Here is a 16,438-nt window from a genome sequence, read left to right as displayed (position 1 = left end):
TTTCTTCTTAGCGAAGAGAATAGGCGCGCCATGACTAGAGCGCGAAGGATAAATGAACCCGGAGCGGAGATTCTCGTCGATGAACTTGCGGAGAGCTTCCAGCTCGTTCTGAGACAGAGAATAGACGTGTCCGATGGGTGGTTCTTCACCATCAACGGTCTCGATCTTGAGATCAAACTCGCGATGGGGCGGAAGGTTGAAGGCTTCCGTTTCCGAGAACACATCGGCATAGTCTTGGTACTCGGGTGGGAGACGATTAACCTCAGGCTCGGCTTGAGCTGCTCGAGCAAAGGCTTCGTCAGAAGGGACTGCACGAAGAGTGTACTGATACGTATCTTTATCCGCAATAACACAGCGATAAGCCGCAGCAGAAACAAGAGAGATTTGGGGCGCGACAAGAGGAGTCTTGCGCGTGAGAGTTATGGCCGGAGACGGAGTGTCAACCGGAGACGGATCGTCCAATACAGGACCAAGATTTGTTGGCGAAGGGGGCGATATAGGAGCAACCGGAGAGGGCGGAATCGATTCCGATTCCGGAGTGTCCTCGTCAGAGAGGAGCTGATCGCAACAGGAGCAGGCGTGATAGTAGCCAGTTTTGTCGACAAAGACTCCCTAGACGTGTTGGAACAGAAAGAGACGGTGGCTTCAGACCAGTTAATCAACGGATTAAAGTGGTTGAGCCAACTATATCCAAGAACCATTTCGCAAGGAGAGTCCAGATGGGTAACATAGAATTCCACAAGGTGGACTTCGCCAGACGGAAAGCGGATGAGAAGACGGATTTGTTGGTTGATGGTTGATGAGGAGCCGTCGAGGCACCCGTGGCTGTAACGTTTTAGTTAAATGCCCCACTACAGAGCCTGGCACGGATTCAAAAATGCCAAACTCCTGCTAGCGCCCCACTGCATCTAGCCACTTTACGCAAAATGCCCCTGCCCGGCTGTAAACTGGCCGGGCAATGGCTCCCCCGGCCCATCCCATCACCGCAGGTCCATCAAAATTGATCTGGGGCAGCCAAAACTTGATCTGGGGCCGCGGGTGGAGGCGGCCCCTAAAGAATCCACTGGGGTTGGTGAAAAAAATACCTGATGGTGAGTGATGCCACTGATGGCTAGCCCAGAAACACCTGATGCTGGGTGATGCCACTGATGGCTAGCCAAAAACACCTGATGGTGAGTGATGCCACTGATGGCTAGCCAAAAAAAAAAAAAATGATGATGATTGTTCACCAGTATTAGACTAATGGGATACCATTTAATTTAATTAAAAGCATTATTTTCATTCAAATCAAATAAATAATGATGGTAATATAATAATAGCAATAATTATCCTTGGTTCAAATTTTTTATTCATTTTTCTGAATATATTCAATAATTAGTCTCTCAGGTGAGCTCTGGGAATAAATGTAAATAATATACACTTTTTTCCCCAGCAGATATCATATCTATAATTTGATTATATATTTATTCCTCCATCCAAAATATCCAAATATCCAAAATATCCAAAATATCCAAAATATCTAAACCATCTAAAATATCTAAATCGCTATATCTAGTTCTCCTCCTCAACCACTATCCGCACAGCCTGCGCTGCTGAAAGATTCCATCTCGCATAAAAGGCCGCCGAAATCTCCTTATACATGGCCACCTGACGTAACGCGTATGCCCGAAGTCCCCCCACTAGGCTGGGATCATCAACCTCCCGCATCTCGGCCCTAGCCAGCCAGATAGCTTGCAACTTTGCCAGGCTGCGCAACACCCGCTTCATCTCCTCTCTCAGAAGCTCGACCTCCTCTGTCCATCGATCTCGTCTTGCCATCGCCTTCGACCATTGAACTCGTACAGCTGCAGTTGAGTCAGTGCTACATATCCCACAGCAAGCAGAAAAAGGCGTACCATCATGGATTTCCCGTGCATCTACATTGCCTCCCACAAACCAAATCCAAGACATGGCCGTGGCCGTTCTGGCCAGTGATGGCTCTGTCCGAACGCCGCCGCTCCCCACCGCGAGCCAATTGGGCTCTGGCTGCCACATCGTTCTCCAGTTCCTCAAATCACGCAGTCAAGTCCTCGTCCCGCAGCTCCTTAAACTCGGGTGCGAAATCTACACCCTCCAGCCGAATCATCGCTAGCCGAGCTTTGCGATACTTGCGGACATCACACATCTTTTGCTCTTCGATACGGCCCAACAAGGTATTTGCCTTCATTCCTCCTCGTTGGCCAACGACCTGGGAGTTGCGGAAAAGCCTGAGATGCATGATAGCATGGATGCGCCGCACGAATACTCGCGATAGCGTCCGCGCACTGTCCTCGTCGCAACGTGGATTCCACTCGGCCTATTCCCTTCATAGCCACTTCCGCAAGCTCCTCGCGCGTGAGGTCTGACGGAAGCCACAGCTTGATGTGCTCAGCCGTGACTGGCGGTAGATCTGGGTCGCGGAGCTCCTCTTCCTCCGTCCTCAACTCCTCCACCCCCGCCATATACGCCTCCTCTAGGGATGAGCACGGGTCCGGCTGACCCACGCGGGTTGGCGGGTTTGAGCCGTGCGGGTACGGATCCGGGTCAGCCACACCTTGACCCGTGCCTACTCAGTCTAGCTGGCTTATGGCGATTTCCTGTCGGCTTTCCTGTTTCAACTTTACCAAGGGGTCCCGTGTTCAATTCTGCCTCCTGCTTCTCTTCTTCCTCGGTATTATTTGTCGCTAAATTCTCCCTCCACCTTGCAACCCGGCGGGTGACCCGTACCCGGAGCCGCGGGTCACAGATCAGTGGCTGTGCAGGTCTGGGTCCGAGTCAGCCTCCGGACACCCGTGGGTTGACCCGTGCTCATCCCTAGCCTCCTCCACCTTTTGGATCGCCCCAAGCTTCTTGAAGAAAGAAGCGCGGAGTTCGTCAAGCTGACTGGAACGATCGGCCGTCAAGGTTTTTGTGGTCGAATCCCTGATAATACGTGCTCTGCAAGAACTTTAGCATTGCCACGCGTTCGATACTTAAGCAAAACGACTTACTGTAGGTCCTCCAACTGAAGCTTTGCCTTAACAAAGGCCGCCATCGTCATCTTTGCTTGCGTCGCTGGTGCGCTCCCGCTTCGAACCTCTTCCAACTCTATCTTCTTCAGCTCTGCTAGCATTTCCGCTTCGCTAGGTCCCCCTGCATTTCTCGATCAGCCATTTCGGCGCGCAATTTGAGACAACTTTTTTACCTTTCTTCCCATTCCGCAGCATGTACGGGTTTGGCTTCGAACGATCGGCTTCCCAATCGTCTACCTTCTTCTTCCACTGCCGTTTGCGACGCTCATCAAGACTGTCATCCATCTCTTGAAACTGCCCCGTTTGTTGGTCTCGCTCCGAGATCGCCACTAAGAGCTTGCGCGATAGAGCTTCGCCTAATACATATTAGGCTTGCCGTTCCCATTATTATCGCGCAGTAGTGCTTACCTTGGTTGATGTTCTTCTCGAAATTTATGAAGTCGATCTTGTCTTCAATCATATCGTGGCGGTTTCCTTCTCCCATCTCTTTCGTCGCAAATGAAACTGGATTCAGGATAGCCCAGGTTCTTTCGATGCCTTCCCCATCCGTCCGCCCCACGCCCTTCAGGTAGCTCAACGAGTTTTCTGACTGACACGTTGGCTCGTGAGCGACCGCATGCCAAACAGGCAGGGCATAGTCGATTTTGAAGACATCCAAGTTCGCAATGGAGCCCTCGCCCTCGATTGTAATGCCCTTGGCGCGCTCGACAAGATATTGCTTCCATTGGCAAGCAATATCGTACGACAAGACCAGGCGTTTGACACTGGTGTAGCGTAGGGGCGGATACAAGAATATAGTCCATATTTGAATACCTTAACTTCATCAGTATCGGTAAATGTCTTGAATCCCGCACTTACCGCTCCCCCTTCTGCAAGTCTCCAATGGACTTGTGGGCGAACAAGGCCGTGTCTCGCACAAACACACCCTCCAACACCAGAAACACGCAAGCCGGTCGTGTCACGCGTGTTCTTTTGTATAAGAGCGGCAAATGCTATACACGAGCTAGCCTAAACGAAAGGTTAGTAAGATATCGCGGCTGTTTCTTGACAAACGAAACGTACATCAGTTTCGGTCACGTAGTTCCGTAGATGGTTCTTGTATGCAGTGTTTTCGACGAAGTATCCAAGGCCTGAACCAAAGGAAGGGTCCAGCCGCTCGTTCTTGCGTATCCGATTCTTCATTCGAAAATTAGCGTCAATGGCCAGCAGTAGCGAGTCCAAATGCCTGTCGTATGATTAGCAGTGGAACTTAACGTCTTTTGGCTGGACAAACGGCTGCGTTTCAGTTCGACTTTCCCATCCAACAGGGAGATTGAAGTCAGGCGAAGGGCAAGCCCAGCATTTGACTGCAATCTCGCCCGGTTTGGTGGCCTCAAATCCGCCTGGCTCGTGTCCTCGTCCCTGCTCGTTTCAAGCGTTTCGCAAAGTTATATTGACAGGCCATGCGGCTGAACGCCTTATAACGATCCTGCGCATCATTAGTGGTAGCCTCGCATATTCACAAACAAATACACGGACTGCAGTCTTGCCCATTCGTGTCGCATCAGAAAAACGCTCCAAAGAGCCGACAAAATCGTGTGCGTTGAGGTTGCCAACGACCGACAGCATGCGGAAGTGTTCTAGCGCGCGATATGTCGCACATGTGGCGGGGTTCACGGTTGTTGCTGGATACCAAGCGTTGTCCATCAGTTGTGCGACGTGATCTTGCTGGAGAGAGAAGGTGCAGCCACAATACTGAACGTTGAGCGTGAAGACACCCCCGAGGTCAAGCACCACCAGTCGATGTGTCGGCTCGGGAAGCGGACAAGGAAGCCCACGGTGACCCAACTGATACACCATCCCCAGAGCATCTCCGGGTTTGCTGGCACCCATGTCAGGCAATTGGTGCATGCTGACTTTCGTCCAAAACCCCCCGGTCCATTCCTATATTCGTCAGATTGCGTGGGCGTAGATAATGCAAACACACCTTCAATGTGTGTAATGGAGTCAAGCGGTGCCTCTCCCGCACACATTGCTCGCATTGGAGGAACTCCCCGCAGTCCTCGCAACGAAAGATTCGCCTGCCGTCGCCGCCCAAGGTCTCGTCGCAGCAAGGGCATCGCTTCCCCTCCGTATAGTCATTATTTCCCTCTCGGCGAATCAAGCCATCCAGGTATAGTTGGATTAATGGTCGCCAGAGCAAATTGGGATTGTCCTTGGAAAGTATTGAGACATAAAATGATACTCAGTACAACGACTCACTGAGCTGTCGTAACGGCGACGTTTCAATCCATCGTCTTCAGGGATCTCCCAAACTAGCGTCGAGACAGAGTCTGCGATGGCAGAGTCGACACCAAGTTCTTCTGGCGCAGGCAGCCAAGAAGAGAATTCATCGTCAACCGCCTGAGGGTGTGTTGCCACGGGCGTGTTTCGAGGGCGCTCTGAGGCCTCAACGTTGATGAGACGACTCCTCAGCCGGTTGCCGTCAAGACTAAGGTCGTAGCCTTGGTCTGCCTCGAACTCCGCGTCTTCCTCGTCTTCTCCCATGAAAAAATCATCGCGTTGGCGTCTAGACATGAAAGGGGGGTCAGGCAACAACCAACTGCAGACTTCTTCAAATCGCTTACCTGGACGCGTTGAACGGGAACGCAGTTCAGGCTGGGTTCAGGGGCATTGGGGAGAGTGGAAGTGACGAAGTTAGCGCAAAAGTCTTGGCATCAGGTCTAGACTCCGCCTGTAACACGTGTCGTCTGGTCTGGACCCGGAATCTGATCCGGGTGGTCGTCACAAGGCATGTCAACAACACTTGACTGTGCGCCTTTCGTGCGCCTCCTCCAACCCCAATTCCAACCTTCACTGCTAGCGGCAGCATCTTACCTTGGCATTTGAGTATTCCAAGTGGGCGAGCTATGACGCCTTTCCATCCTATCTGTGTGCTAACGCCACCTGCTGACGCCGCCAAGACCAAGTACTTCTTGGACCTGTGGTGATCTCCCATCCCTGGCGAACAACAACCATCAAGATCCGAGTGGTATGATACTTTGATCATGACTTTTGCGAGCCGGTGACGAATACCGATTGACTAACTACAGGCTCGTTACAGTACTGGGCTCAGTCGACGCTCCAAATTCGGCGCGCATTACCTTTAACGTGTTTCAGTGTCCGAGAGCAAAAAAAAAAAATGGCAGCAGTAATGCTCACCAGAATTGATACGACTCTGCATGGAGGCGAGGGCTTCAACCCAGCCCCGCTCCAAGCTCTCCCCATCCCCGTCAGTGATGCTGGTGTGACGACGATCGTTCGACTGGTGCGCAGACGCGTGCCAGTGAGTAATCATATGCCGGAGAATGGGAGCGGGGACAGGGGCTGTGGTGCGGACCTTCCAACGGAGGTATCGGTTTATTTTGAGTGCGGAAAGCCATTGGCAACTGATGTCATAACTCGCAGGCAGGCGCAGAACGTTCGTGGAGACGTCCCTCTCAAACTGCTCACCCAGCTGGATATCGTGATCTGAGAACAAGTAAACCACCCACTAAAATAATGAAAAAAAGAAAAAACAAACCACGCGAGGGAGTGGGAGTTGGAGCAGACATGGTAAGTGTTGTGCGAACGCAACGGACAGCCCCTCGAGGTATTTTATACTGTTTTTTGGCCTGTCACGCACCCTGTCGCTTATACTTATTCCACAGATCCATTTGGACAAAGTTTTTTGCATCATGGCACGACCGGTCTTCTGATTTTCGTCTTGCACCCACCCACTATGTCCTCTGCAAAAAAAGAGAGGTCATCGACCTCTCCCAGGACGCCTCGAGCGACAACGAACCAGCTGCGCCTCCCACGACTCTAGCCTCTGCAAAAAAAGAGGTCATCGACCTCTCCCAGGACGCCTCGAGCGACAACGAACCAGCGGCGCCTCCCACGACTCTAGCCTCTGCAAAAAAAGAGGTCATCGACCTCTCTCACGACACCTCCAGTGACGACTCGGAGGAGGAACCCAGTATTATGCGTTCGTCATCTGCTGTATCTCTCTATCCGCGGCGTCTTAACCGTTTACTAGGGAAAAGGAAAGTCGACGGCAATGAAGACTCGGAGCACTCGCCCCAGGTCAGAGCTCGGCTCATTAGATCCCCGCTCGCGCCGGAAAATCTGGAGCTACCCAGTGAGTCGCCATTTTTCGGGCCTGGCTGTCCGCAGGTGGCAGCATCCTCGGTCGTATCCTGTCCACCATCCCCACGGATCTGACGCGACTTCCCTGCATTATTGATATGCTTCTTCGGGAGCCTTTCAAGTCTGGTTTTGCTCTATACGCCCTCGGCGTATACGATCACGCACGCAGGCCCGCGGCAGAGCTGCACCGAACTCTCGACCCTTGTATGCATTACTCCATCATACTGGTGTCGTCTCACCCGCTCCTAGCTACGGAACTCAGCAAGTACATTCGGTTGGACCTTCCTGCCCGGCCTTGGCGCAAAATTGTGCAAATTGCGGATCGCGCTGCCGCATATATTTGGGAACGACTGCCGGACCGCTTGGATAGTTTCGCGAAGGAAGACACTGACAAACCCGATGCGGCGCGCGACAACATTCCCGTATCCCAATCCTTGGCCTTGCAGAGCATCAGTGAAATTGCGGTCGTGCTCGCCAACACGCTCTGGGGACAGCACACACCCTACGCCGTCCAAGTTGTTGTAAGGGCAACCCCGGAGGCCTGAGATCAAGGTCCTAGCAGGGGAGGATCCAAAGAGTGAATAGAAGTAAGCAAATACAAGTGAGGCTGACCTAGCAGGGGAGGATCCAAAGAGAAGAAACTCTAAGGGTCCGCCTGCTAGGTAGCGGAACTATATACTGCGCTCTTGACGCGCCAAGGTTGATCGTTGCTCCGTGCAGTATGCCTGCGCCATGTCGCAGGCCAGGTCCCAGGGGGATCGCCAGGCGGGGCGGCGATGCGCCTGACGGAGGCGGTGATGCGATCACCGGAGTCGGAACCGAGTCGGACCGGAATCGGGATCGTCTCCGAGGGGCCGAAAGGGAGGTTCCCCTGACATCACCCCCCCTTTGAATGCGGCGTCCCGACGCATAGACCGGAACGGAATCGAGTCGAAGGTTGCGGAGGCGATGTGCCGTGGTTTGCCAGGGTACTTACGGTAGAACTCCGATTTTGTCCGGGGCGAAGACGCGGTCGAAGCGGACCCACTGGTCGTGCGACGCGTCGTAGCCTTTCCATCTGACGGTAATTCAGCCGTTTATACCTCACCCTTGCGTCCAAGATCTCCTCTACTTCCCACTCCGGGACTCCGTCCTCGAGGTCCGGAGGGGGCTGGTCGAGCCGGGCGTCCGTCGAAGGGGTCGTCTTGGGCGAGCTCAAGCTTGACGACGGGGAAGACCGGGTGGAGCTTCGAGTAGCGCGGAGGGAGGTCGAGCTTGTAGGCACCTTTGCTGATCTCCGCGACTATCTTGAACGGACCGAGGCGGCGGTGGGAGAACTTCTCCGAGGGGCGAGTCGTCCTGATGTCAGAGGCATCCAGCCAAACACGGTCGCCAACCTTGAACTCCGGAGACGGAGTGCGTCTCCGGTCGTAGTAGCGCTTATACTCTTCCTTGGCCTTAGTGAGCGCGGCCTTGGCTCGGCAACCCCAGTGGCAATTCGGTCGCGGAACTCGTTCACAGACTCCATAGCGGAACGGGCTCCGGGTTCAAAGCCCATGCGGGAAGCCGTCCCCGTGTCCGTCATGAAGGGGACTTGCTGCGTGGATGAGTGGACGTGGTTGTTGTAAGCGAACTCCGCGGCCGGAATCAGCTCATCCCAGTCGTCCTGCTGATAGTTGGTGAAGATCCGCAGGTACTGCTCCAACTCCTGGTTGACGCGCTCTGTCTGACCGTCCGTTTGCGGATGATACGCGGTGGACGTGGCTGGCTTGATGCCGATTAGACGCCAGAGTTCTCGGGTGAAGTCCGCGATGAACTGTGAGCCACGGTCGGAGACGTACTTCTCCGGAGTCCCGTGATGGCGCCAGACATTCCGGTAGTAGAGGCGGGCTGCTCCTACTGCGTCGACCGTGGTATGGCACTCGGAGAAGTGGGCTCGCTTCCCAAGGGTGTCCACGACGACCATGATCGCGTCGTACCCATGGGCCTCGGGAGCTCGACAATGAAGTCGACGGAGACGGTATGCCAGCGCTCCGGGGGTGTTTCCGTCGGGTGTAGCTCTCCGTGGGGCAGTCTCCGGAGCGCCTTGGTGCGACAGCACAAGTCGCAGGTCGCGACGTACCGGCCGATATGGCGAGACATCTGAGGCCACCAGTAGTTCCGGGAGACCAACTCCAAGGTCTTGAAGCGACCGGCATGTCCGGCGACTCGAGTGTCATGGCAGAGCTCGATGATGCGCCTCCGGAGGTCCTTGTCCTTGGGCACGACAATCTTCCCACGGAAGTGGAGAAGACCACCGGAGACGGCCCACTCGTCGGAGCGTGAGGAGCGGGGGCCTCGAGCTTGACCTTGGACCTTTAGGAGTTGCCGGGCCGCTAGTGCGACGGGCTCCTCCAGGTCAGGCTCACCGGAGAGGGCATCGCGAATGTCGCGAAGAAGTTCGGAACCGGGACCGGAAACGGAAACACCCTCGAGTGCGCGGGACGTGGAAGAGTTCGGGCCGCAGAAGGACGACGTCGGAGTTGTCGGAATCGATTCCGTGGTCGGGTCTCCGAGAGAGGGCGTCAGGTCGGCCCATGTCGCGACCGGGCTTGTGGTGCAGCGTGAAGTCGAACCGGGAGAGATAGAGGGACCAGCGGGCCTGTCTCCGGTTGAGGTGCTGCGTCTTCCTGAAGTACTCCAAATTCTTATGGTCAGTCCAAATCTCGACGGGATGCGCGGCACCCTCGAGGAAGTGTCTATACTCCTCGAGTGCGGGATGATCGCGAGCATCTCCTTGTCGTGGGATTTCGTAGTTGCGCTGGACATCATTTAAGCTTTTGGAATAGAATGCTACAGGGTGCCACTTCCCGTCCGGGGCGGATTGTGAAAGAACCGCCCCGTCGCATAATCAGAGCTGTCCGCCTCGAGTCGGAAAGGCCGTGCGTCGTCCGGGAATCGCCAGGACCGGTTCCGAGGTGACCGCGTCCTTGATCGCTTGGAACGCGGGAGGCCTCCGCGTCGCCCCAAGTCCATTGCTGGTCCTTCTTGGTGAGCGCAAAGAGAGGACGCGCGAGGGGCCGAGAAGTCGCGAATGAACCTGCGGTAGAAATTAGCGAACCCAAGGAACTGCTGAACATCCTTCTTGTTTTCCGGAGTCGGCCAGGCGGAGACGCCTGCGACCTTGACGGGGTCCATTTCGACGTGGTTGTGGGAGATGATGACTCCGGGTATTCGATTGACGATTTTTCAAGTCGCACTTCTCCGCTCGGAGGTACAACTTATGCTCGGGGTCGGCGCAAGACCTCCTGGACGATCTGTCGGTGTTTCCGGAGGTCGGAATGGGCGATCAGGATGTCGTCCAGGTAGATCATGACGTCTCCAGAAAGGATGAGGTCCTGGAAAATGTCATTCATCATCGTTTGGAACGTCGCAGGAGAGTTTGTCAGGCCGAAGTACATCACCAAGGGCTCGAACAGGCCTCGGTTAGTCCGGAAAGCTGCCTTCCACTCATCACCTTCTTTGATCCGGACGTTGTTGAAGCCCCAACGAACGTCGAGTTTGGTGAAGTAACGAGCGCCTTTGAGCCGGTTGATGAGGTCGTTGATCAGCGGAAGGGGGTACCGGTTTTTGACGGTCATCGCGTTGAGGGCCCGATAGTCCTGGACAAAGCGGAGTCCGCCGTCCTTCTTCTTGACGAAGAAGACCGGAGACGCCATCGGAGACTTGGAGGGGCGAATCCGGCCCGTCGACAGCCCTTCCTCGATGAACGCGTCGAGCTCGCGTTGCTCAAGGGGCGAGATGGGGTACACCTTGCAGTTGGCCGGCTTAGCGTCGGGGACGAAGTTCGATGGCGTGGTCCCAGGTTCTCCGTTCCGGGAGCGTGTCGAAAGACTCCTTGTTGAAGACGTCCTGGAACTCTTTAGCCCAGTCCGGGATCTCGGAGGGCGGGGGGGCGGAGTTCCTGGCGAAGGCTTCAGCCAGGCGCTGCGAGACAGTACTGCCAGCGCGTATCTCCTCCGAGGGACGGAACGAGGTGTAGAAGATGCGGTCACCATCTTCAAGCTGACCATCGTCATCGTCGTCGTCAGAGTCCGGCGTCAGATCAGGCAGGCCGGAGTCGTCGCCGGAGACGGGATCGTCTCCGTCATCAGACCCAGAAAGGTCCATGGCGCAGACCGAGGGGAACGGGCCGGAGCGGAGTCGCTTCTGGAGCAGCCGGAGTCGCCGTAGCTCAGTCCGTTCAACGCGTTCTTCCTCGCGGCAAGTGGAGCAGCCGCGGGGGCACCGCGTCATCTTGACCTCCTTGGTTTCCCAATCGATCTCTGGGTTATGCTTGCGCAGCCAAGAGTACCCCAGGATGAGGTCTTGTTTACCGAGATGGGTGACGGCGAGTTGAACGCGCTCGGAATGGCCTTTGTAGCGTAGGACCAAGTCCGCGATCTGGTTGATGGAGCCAGCATCATTCGGAGTGCCATCGACGTTGAAGACCGGAATCGGCTGCGCCAGGGTGCGGACCGGAATGCCATTCCGAGCGACGTGGTTCGTGTCGATGAAGTCGGAGGTGGCACCACAGTCAACAAGCCCAGAAAGGGAGAGCTTCAACGCACTGGTGGTGGACTCTAGCTCCAACGGGAGGTGGAGGGAGTTTACTCCAGGGGAGGCAGCGACAGTGTACTGCTTGGGCAATTTCTTTTCCCAGGCAGTGAGGCGGCGAAGGACGACAACCGGAGTCGCGGGCGGAGTCGGAGACGGAGTCGAAATGGGGGCAGGGGAGGGTATGTCTTTCGTTTCAGGCTCGTTGTAGGGCAAAGGAATTGATTCGTCATACAAACAAGCGAAACGATTTATGGACGCGAACGAGGGCACACCAGTCACTCGTCGCGGGGACAAAATCCTCTCCGGCCATCGACTCCGCAGCTGTCTCCGGCAGCGCAGCTGTGTCCGAGTAGCGGGCGATCAACTCCGCTAACATCTCGTCACCGAGTTGTTGGATCACCTCGTCGAGGATGTCCATTGAGCGGACGTCCGGGGGAGGGGGCAATCCCGGGCGAGATGGTTTGGGTCGCCGCACCTGAAGCAGGCGCGACGAGGGGCACCCCGAGCCCTAGTGCGATCCAACTCCATGGGGACGGGAGCTGGAGGCGCCGGAGCGGGGGCGCGGGCCGCGGGTGGCACGACCGGAGCCACCGGGCGGAAAGGGGCCGGAGCCGGGATGCGGTTGACCGGAAACGGAGTCCGAATCAAACCGCCAGGCGTCTTGGGGGCGGCTGACTTGATCAGCTTGGCCCGGACCAGGGCCTCGTATTGACGGAAGGCCCGGGTGCGCCAGCTAAGGTAGTCCCGGAGGTCCGGGGGTCGTTCGAGGACGTGATTCCGTTGTTGATCAAGGGGTCAAGTCCGTGGCGGAACTTGGTCACCTTGACCAACGCGTCTTCGAATCCGGCGAGGTCCATCAGGTCCTCGAAGTCGTCGGTGTACTGGTAGACATCCTTTGTGCCCATGTGATAGGCGGAAGTCTCCAGTTTGGAGAGAGCATGATCTTGCTCGTTCTCCTCAACGAACCGGAGTCGAAACTCGAAACGAACGAGCCCCAGGACGGAAACGGAAACGGGGCTTTGCTTCCGTGGCGCTCCGCCCATTGCTGAGCGGGTCCTTCTGCCATAAACGACATGGCATAGCGGACGGCCTTTTCCTCACTCGCCTCTCCGTTGACCACAAAGGCCTCGGGGGCAAGGCGGGCGTAGGTGCGGACCGCGTAAAGGAACGCGGCGGCCGTTTCCGATCGCCGTTGAAGGTGAACGGAGGGTTTGGTCGCAAGACCAATTTTGAGGCGAGGTTGATGTCGCCAAAGAGGGCTTCGAATCGCCCTGAACCGAGGTCGGAGTCGGAATCGACGTCTCCGGGGGTGGTGTTGTTTGGGGTCCGCCAGCAGTATTAGCGGCGGCAGCGGCAGCGGAAGCCTGGGTGGTGAGAAGAGTAAGGGCCTCAGTTAGGCGGTCGATTTTCCCCTCGAGTGCATCCAGCCGAGTGTCAGCGTCAGGAGTAGCTCCGGAAGGCATGACAGGTGCGGGGACGACAGGAGTGACAGAGGAGGAGGGGACAAGTGGTAGGGGCGGTGACGAGGGCGGAACGGACTCGTATTCCGAGCCTGAGTCAGCGCCCGAACCTAGCAATCTTGTCCGGTTGATCCCGTAGAGAGTTTCTTCTGCTGTAAGGGCAACCCCGGAGGCCTGAGATCAAGGTCCTAGCAGGGGAGGATCCAAAGAGTGAATAGAAGTAAGCAAATACAAGTGAGGCTGACCTAGCAGGGGAGGATCCAAAGAGAAGAAACTCTAAGGGTCCGCCTGCTAGGTAGCGGAACTATATACTGCGCTCTTGACGCGCCAAGGTTGATCGTTGCTCCGTGCAGTATGCCTGCGCCATGTCGCAGGCCAGGTCCCAGGGGGATCGCCAGGCGGGGGCGGTGATGCGCCTGACGGAGGCGGTGATGCGATCACCGGAGTCGGAACCGGAGTCGGACCGGAATCGGGATCGTCTCCGAGGGGCCGAAAGGGAGGTTCCCCTGACAGTTGTTCGCTCCGAGTTGATCGTCGAAGGCTCTGCCGACCCACCCGAGCTCAACGATTCAAAGTACGACTTGTGCTCTATCTGTTCGCATGTCAAGTCGCACGCAGTTCAGTGAGTGTCATTTGATATTTTCAGATGTAACGGCAGCTGACACATTGTAGGCTATCCTGCGAGCACTCGTTCTGCTACGTCTGCATCCGACTATCCTTCAATTGCGATTTCCTCTGTCCAAAATGCCACCGTGTTCAATACCAGGCGCCATCGCCCTGTCACGACGAACGCGAACGTATTCGGAAGGCCATTTTTCCCGAAGTCGACAACTCGCAGGTCTTGAATATGTGGTCGGGACTTCGCTGGCCTGTTCGACCGACTCGTCAAACGGTGTCATGCGACTGTGGCATTGCTGAAACATGCGTGTGCGAGGGCGGCTTTTCAACTTGTCAGTGCCTTGCAGTGTCTGTCTGTCGCTGCCTTCGCGTCTGTCAATGCCCGCAAACTGGTTGTGTTTGTGAAAACGAGGAAGGCGACGAGTAGTCAATAGAGTTCGATAAAATAGTGTTATGTATGTGCACAATGCATCTATTCATACTGTCTTCTCCTTTTTGAGTGTCAAATAAGCTAGATAGGAAGGGACAAGTGAAAATGCCGAACCGAAACAGCCACCACATTGGTCCCGGCATGTCCGGAAACTATCACGCACACTCGGTCCTATCACGCACACTCGGCGTAAATATCACGCACACTCGGCCGAGGTCGTCCCAAAACGTTGATTGCTGAACCCGGTGCGGTCCTCCTGAGGGCAAATAAACCCATGTAATAAAGACTTTCAATAGTACTTGATACTTCCTCCATATATCTAGCGCGATAAGAACTGTATGAGCGAGATCGAGCTTCTGCATTCAGGTCTGGATGATATCAATAACACCGTTACATTCTCTCTTTTGACCACCACTTTTCTTCGAGGTCCGCTTGCGACGACCCCAATTTTGACGCCATATCGTTTCCTGCAACTTCCTCGTGCGCCTCGCAGTCCTTAAAACACTTCTAGTGGTCTAAATGGTCGCGAATTCAGATATCTTTTGGTTAAACTAGACCTATGTCAGAGTCGTCATTCGCAAATGATCACCCTCCAACCACAGCTTCCAAATCTCGCAAACGGCTGCCTGACAGTACAATGGAGGCACGCAGACGCGCCTCAGCTAAATACAGAGCCAAGTACGTTCTCTAAGGCACCAACACCTCAGAATTGTGTTAACGAGATTCATGAATGTGACAGATACAAAGACGAAATCCAAGAGAAGGGTCACGAAAGAATGGCCTTGCGACGCGCCCGGTGTCGCGAGGACCCAATTCTCCTCGAACAACAGCGCGCTAGGGTCAAGATGGCCAACCTCAAGTACCGTCAGTCCTACGCGGAGGATATTGCAGAGTACGACCGTGGCCGTCGAGCAAAGTGTGTGCCACCAGCGTGCATACACCCTAGAGCTGCTCAAGTCTTTATACAGAGCCTTCCGACAGCGATATGGTGATGAGGCGTACTTGGAGCGGGAACACCGTCGGAGGATCCAACTGCAGGAGATGGCAGAGGAGGCGGAGCTCCGGGAAATTGAGCTGCGAATGAGGCGGGAGAGTGAGGCTCATCGGCTGGCTAAACGAGTTCTTCACCAGGAAATGGAGGACGAGGATTGCGAGCGGCAGGCCCAAAGCCAGCAAAGCAGACCTTCCAGTTCCGATGATACCTTTACATTTTCTAAACCCACTCCCCGACGATTGTTTCAGACATAGCTTCAATACAGTGTTCAGAGGATGGTGTCAGAGGATGTTTTTTTTTTTTAATAAAAAGAACAAAAACTATCAACTACGGTTGGCGCACAGCAACATTGCCCTCGTGAAGCGCCTCCATATATTCCGTCTCAGCTTCATCCCAAGTGGCAAAAGAGTCGTGCACGGCTCCTTTGACGCCGAGCACGTTGAGGAGAGCTTCGATACTGTCAGAGAGAAAGACATTAAGATCGCTGTAATAGAAGATTTGAATAGCGACTCACCTTGCGGGGTATATGCCGGGATGAACTCCGACAAATACGACGTACCAAGGGTCTGACGGGTGGCGGGGTGAATGGCCGATTAGATCGTCTTGATGACGAACGGGCCGAGGGATGATGTCCAACCCAACGGGAGTGCGGGTGAGAAGAGTGGATGTGGACGTCCATCCCGCCTGCTCAGCGAAGTCCAGAGCACTCTGGGCTGCAGATCGGCTTGGAAAACCCACAAAGAGCGAGAACCGAAACCCGTCAACATATTGTCGAGCCCCCGTCTCTCCATCCCATTTATTCCACACGCCAACGGCTTTGCCTCGAAAGACAGCGTATGCTGCGACCTTGAAATGTCGTTTTTTCTTGCGTGATTTGACGACAGCTTTCGAAAAACCTCCGGCTACGCCTTGCGTTAAGGCAGCCGCTTGATGCCAATGAGAGGTGACGTCGGGGGCTGTAACATTTGACTCGTAATGGTACAGTCGACGGGAAGACTTGGATGGGCGATTGTTGGCTGGGTGTGGGGGTGCTGTGGGAGGGGTTCTGGTGGAAGCGGCAGTCGATGGGGCTGGGGAGCGTGAGGGTGCCGGCAGCCTTGGCGTTGTCTTAGCCGAGGACGAAGACACTGCTGGTGGGTCTATCGATTAGCAGGATGACAAGCAGTCAGGTGTGGGCCAACGCACCAGAGAGGCGCAGTTGCCT

General features: G+C 55.3%; 2 protein-coding genes across 2 annotated transcripts; both read right to left on the bottom strand.

The window, feature by feature from the left end:
* Positions 1-1,551: 1,551 nt before the first annotated feature.
* On the bottom strand, positions 1,552-2,034 carry MIND_01302600 (uncharacterized protein; the record flags this gene model as incomplete). The annotated part of the gene is made up of 2 exons (XM_037369486.1): positions 1,552-1,844; positions 1,896-2,034. 2 exons carry the CDS (start codon positions 2,032-2,034, stop codon positions 1,552-1,554), a joined length of 432 nt encoding a protein of 143 aa, XP_037213984.1.
* Positions 2,035-2,053: 19 nt separating this feature from the next.
* MIND_01302500 (CxC2 domain-containing protein) lies at positions 2,054-2,480 on the bottom strand (the record flags this gene model as incomplete). The annotated part of the gene is made up of 2 exons (XM_037369485.1): positions 2,054-2,246; positions 2,305-2,480. The coding sequence occupies 2 exons, from the start codon at positions 2,478-2,480 to the stop codon at positions 2,054-2,056; spliced, it is 369 nt and encodes a 122-aa protein (XP_037213983.1).
* Positions 2,481-16,438: the final 13,958 nt, after the last annotated feature.

The sequence above is a fragment of the Mycena indigotica genome, assembly GCF_014461135.1.
Source record: "Mycena indigotica strain 171206Taipei chromosome Unknown Mind.scaff0014, whole genome shotgun sequence".
Taxonomy (NCBI): Eukaryota; Fungi; Basidiomycota; class Agaricomycetes; order Agaricales; family Mycenaceae; genus Mycena; species Mycena indigotica.
This window is presented reverse-complemented; position numbering and strand designations above follow the sequence as displayed.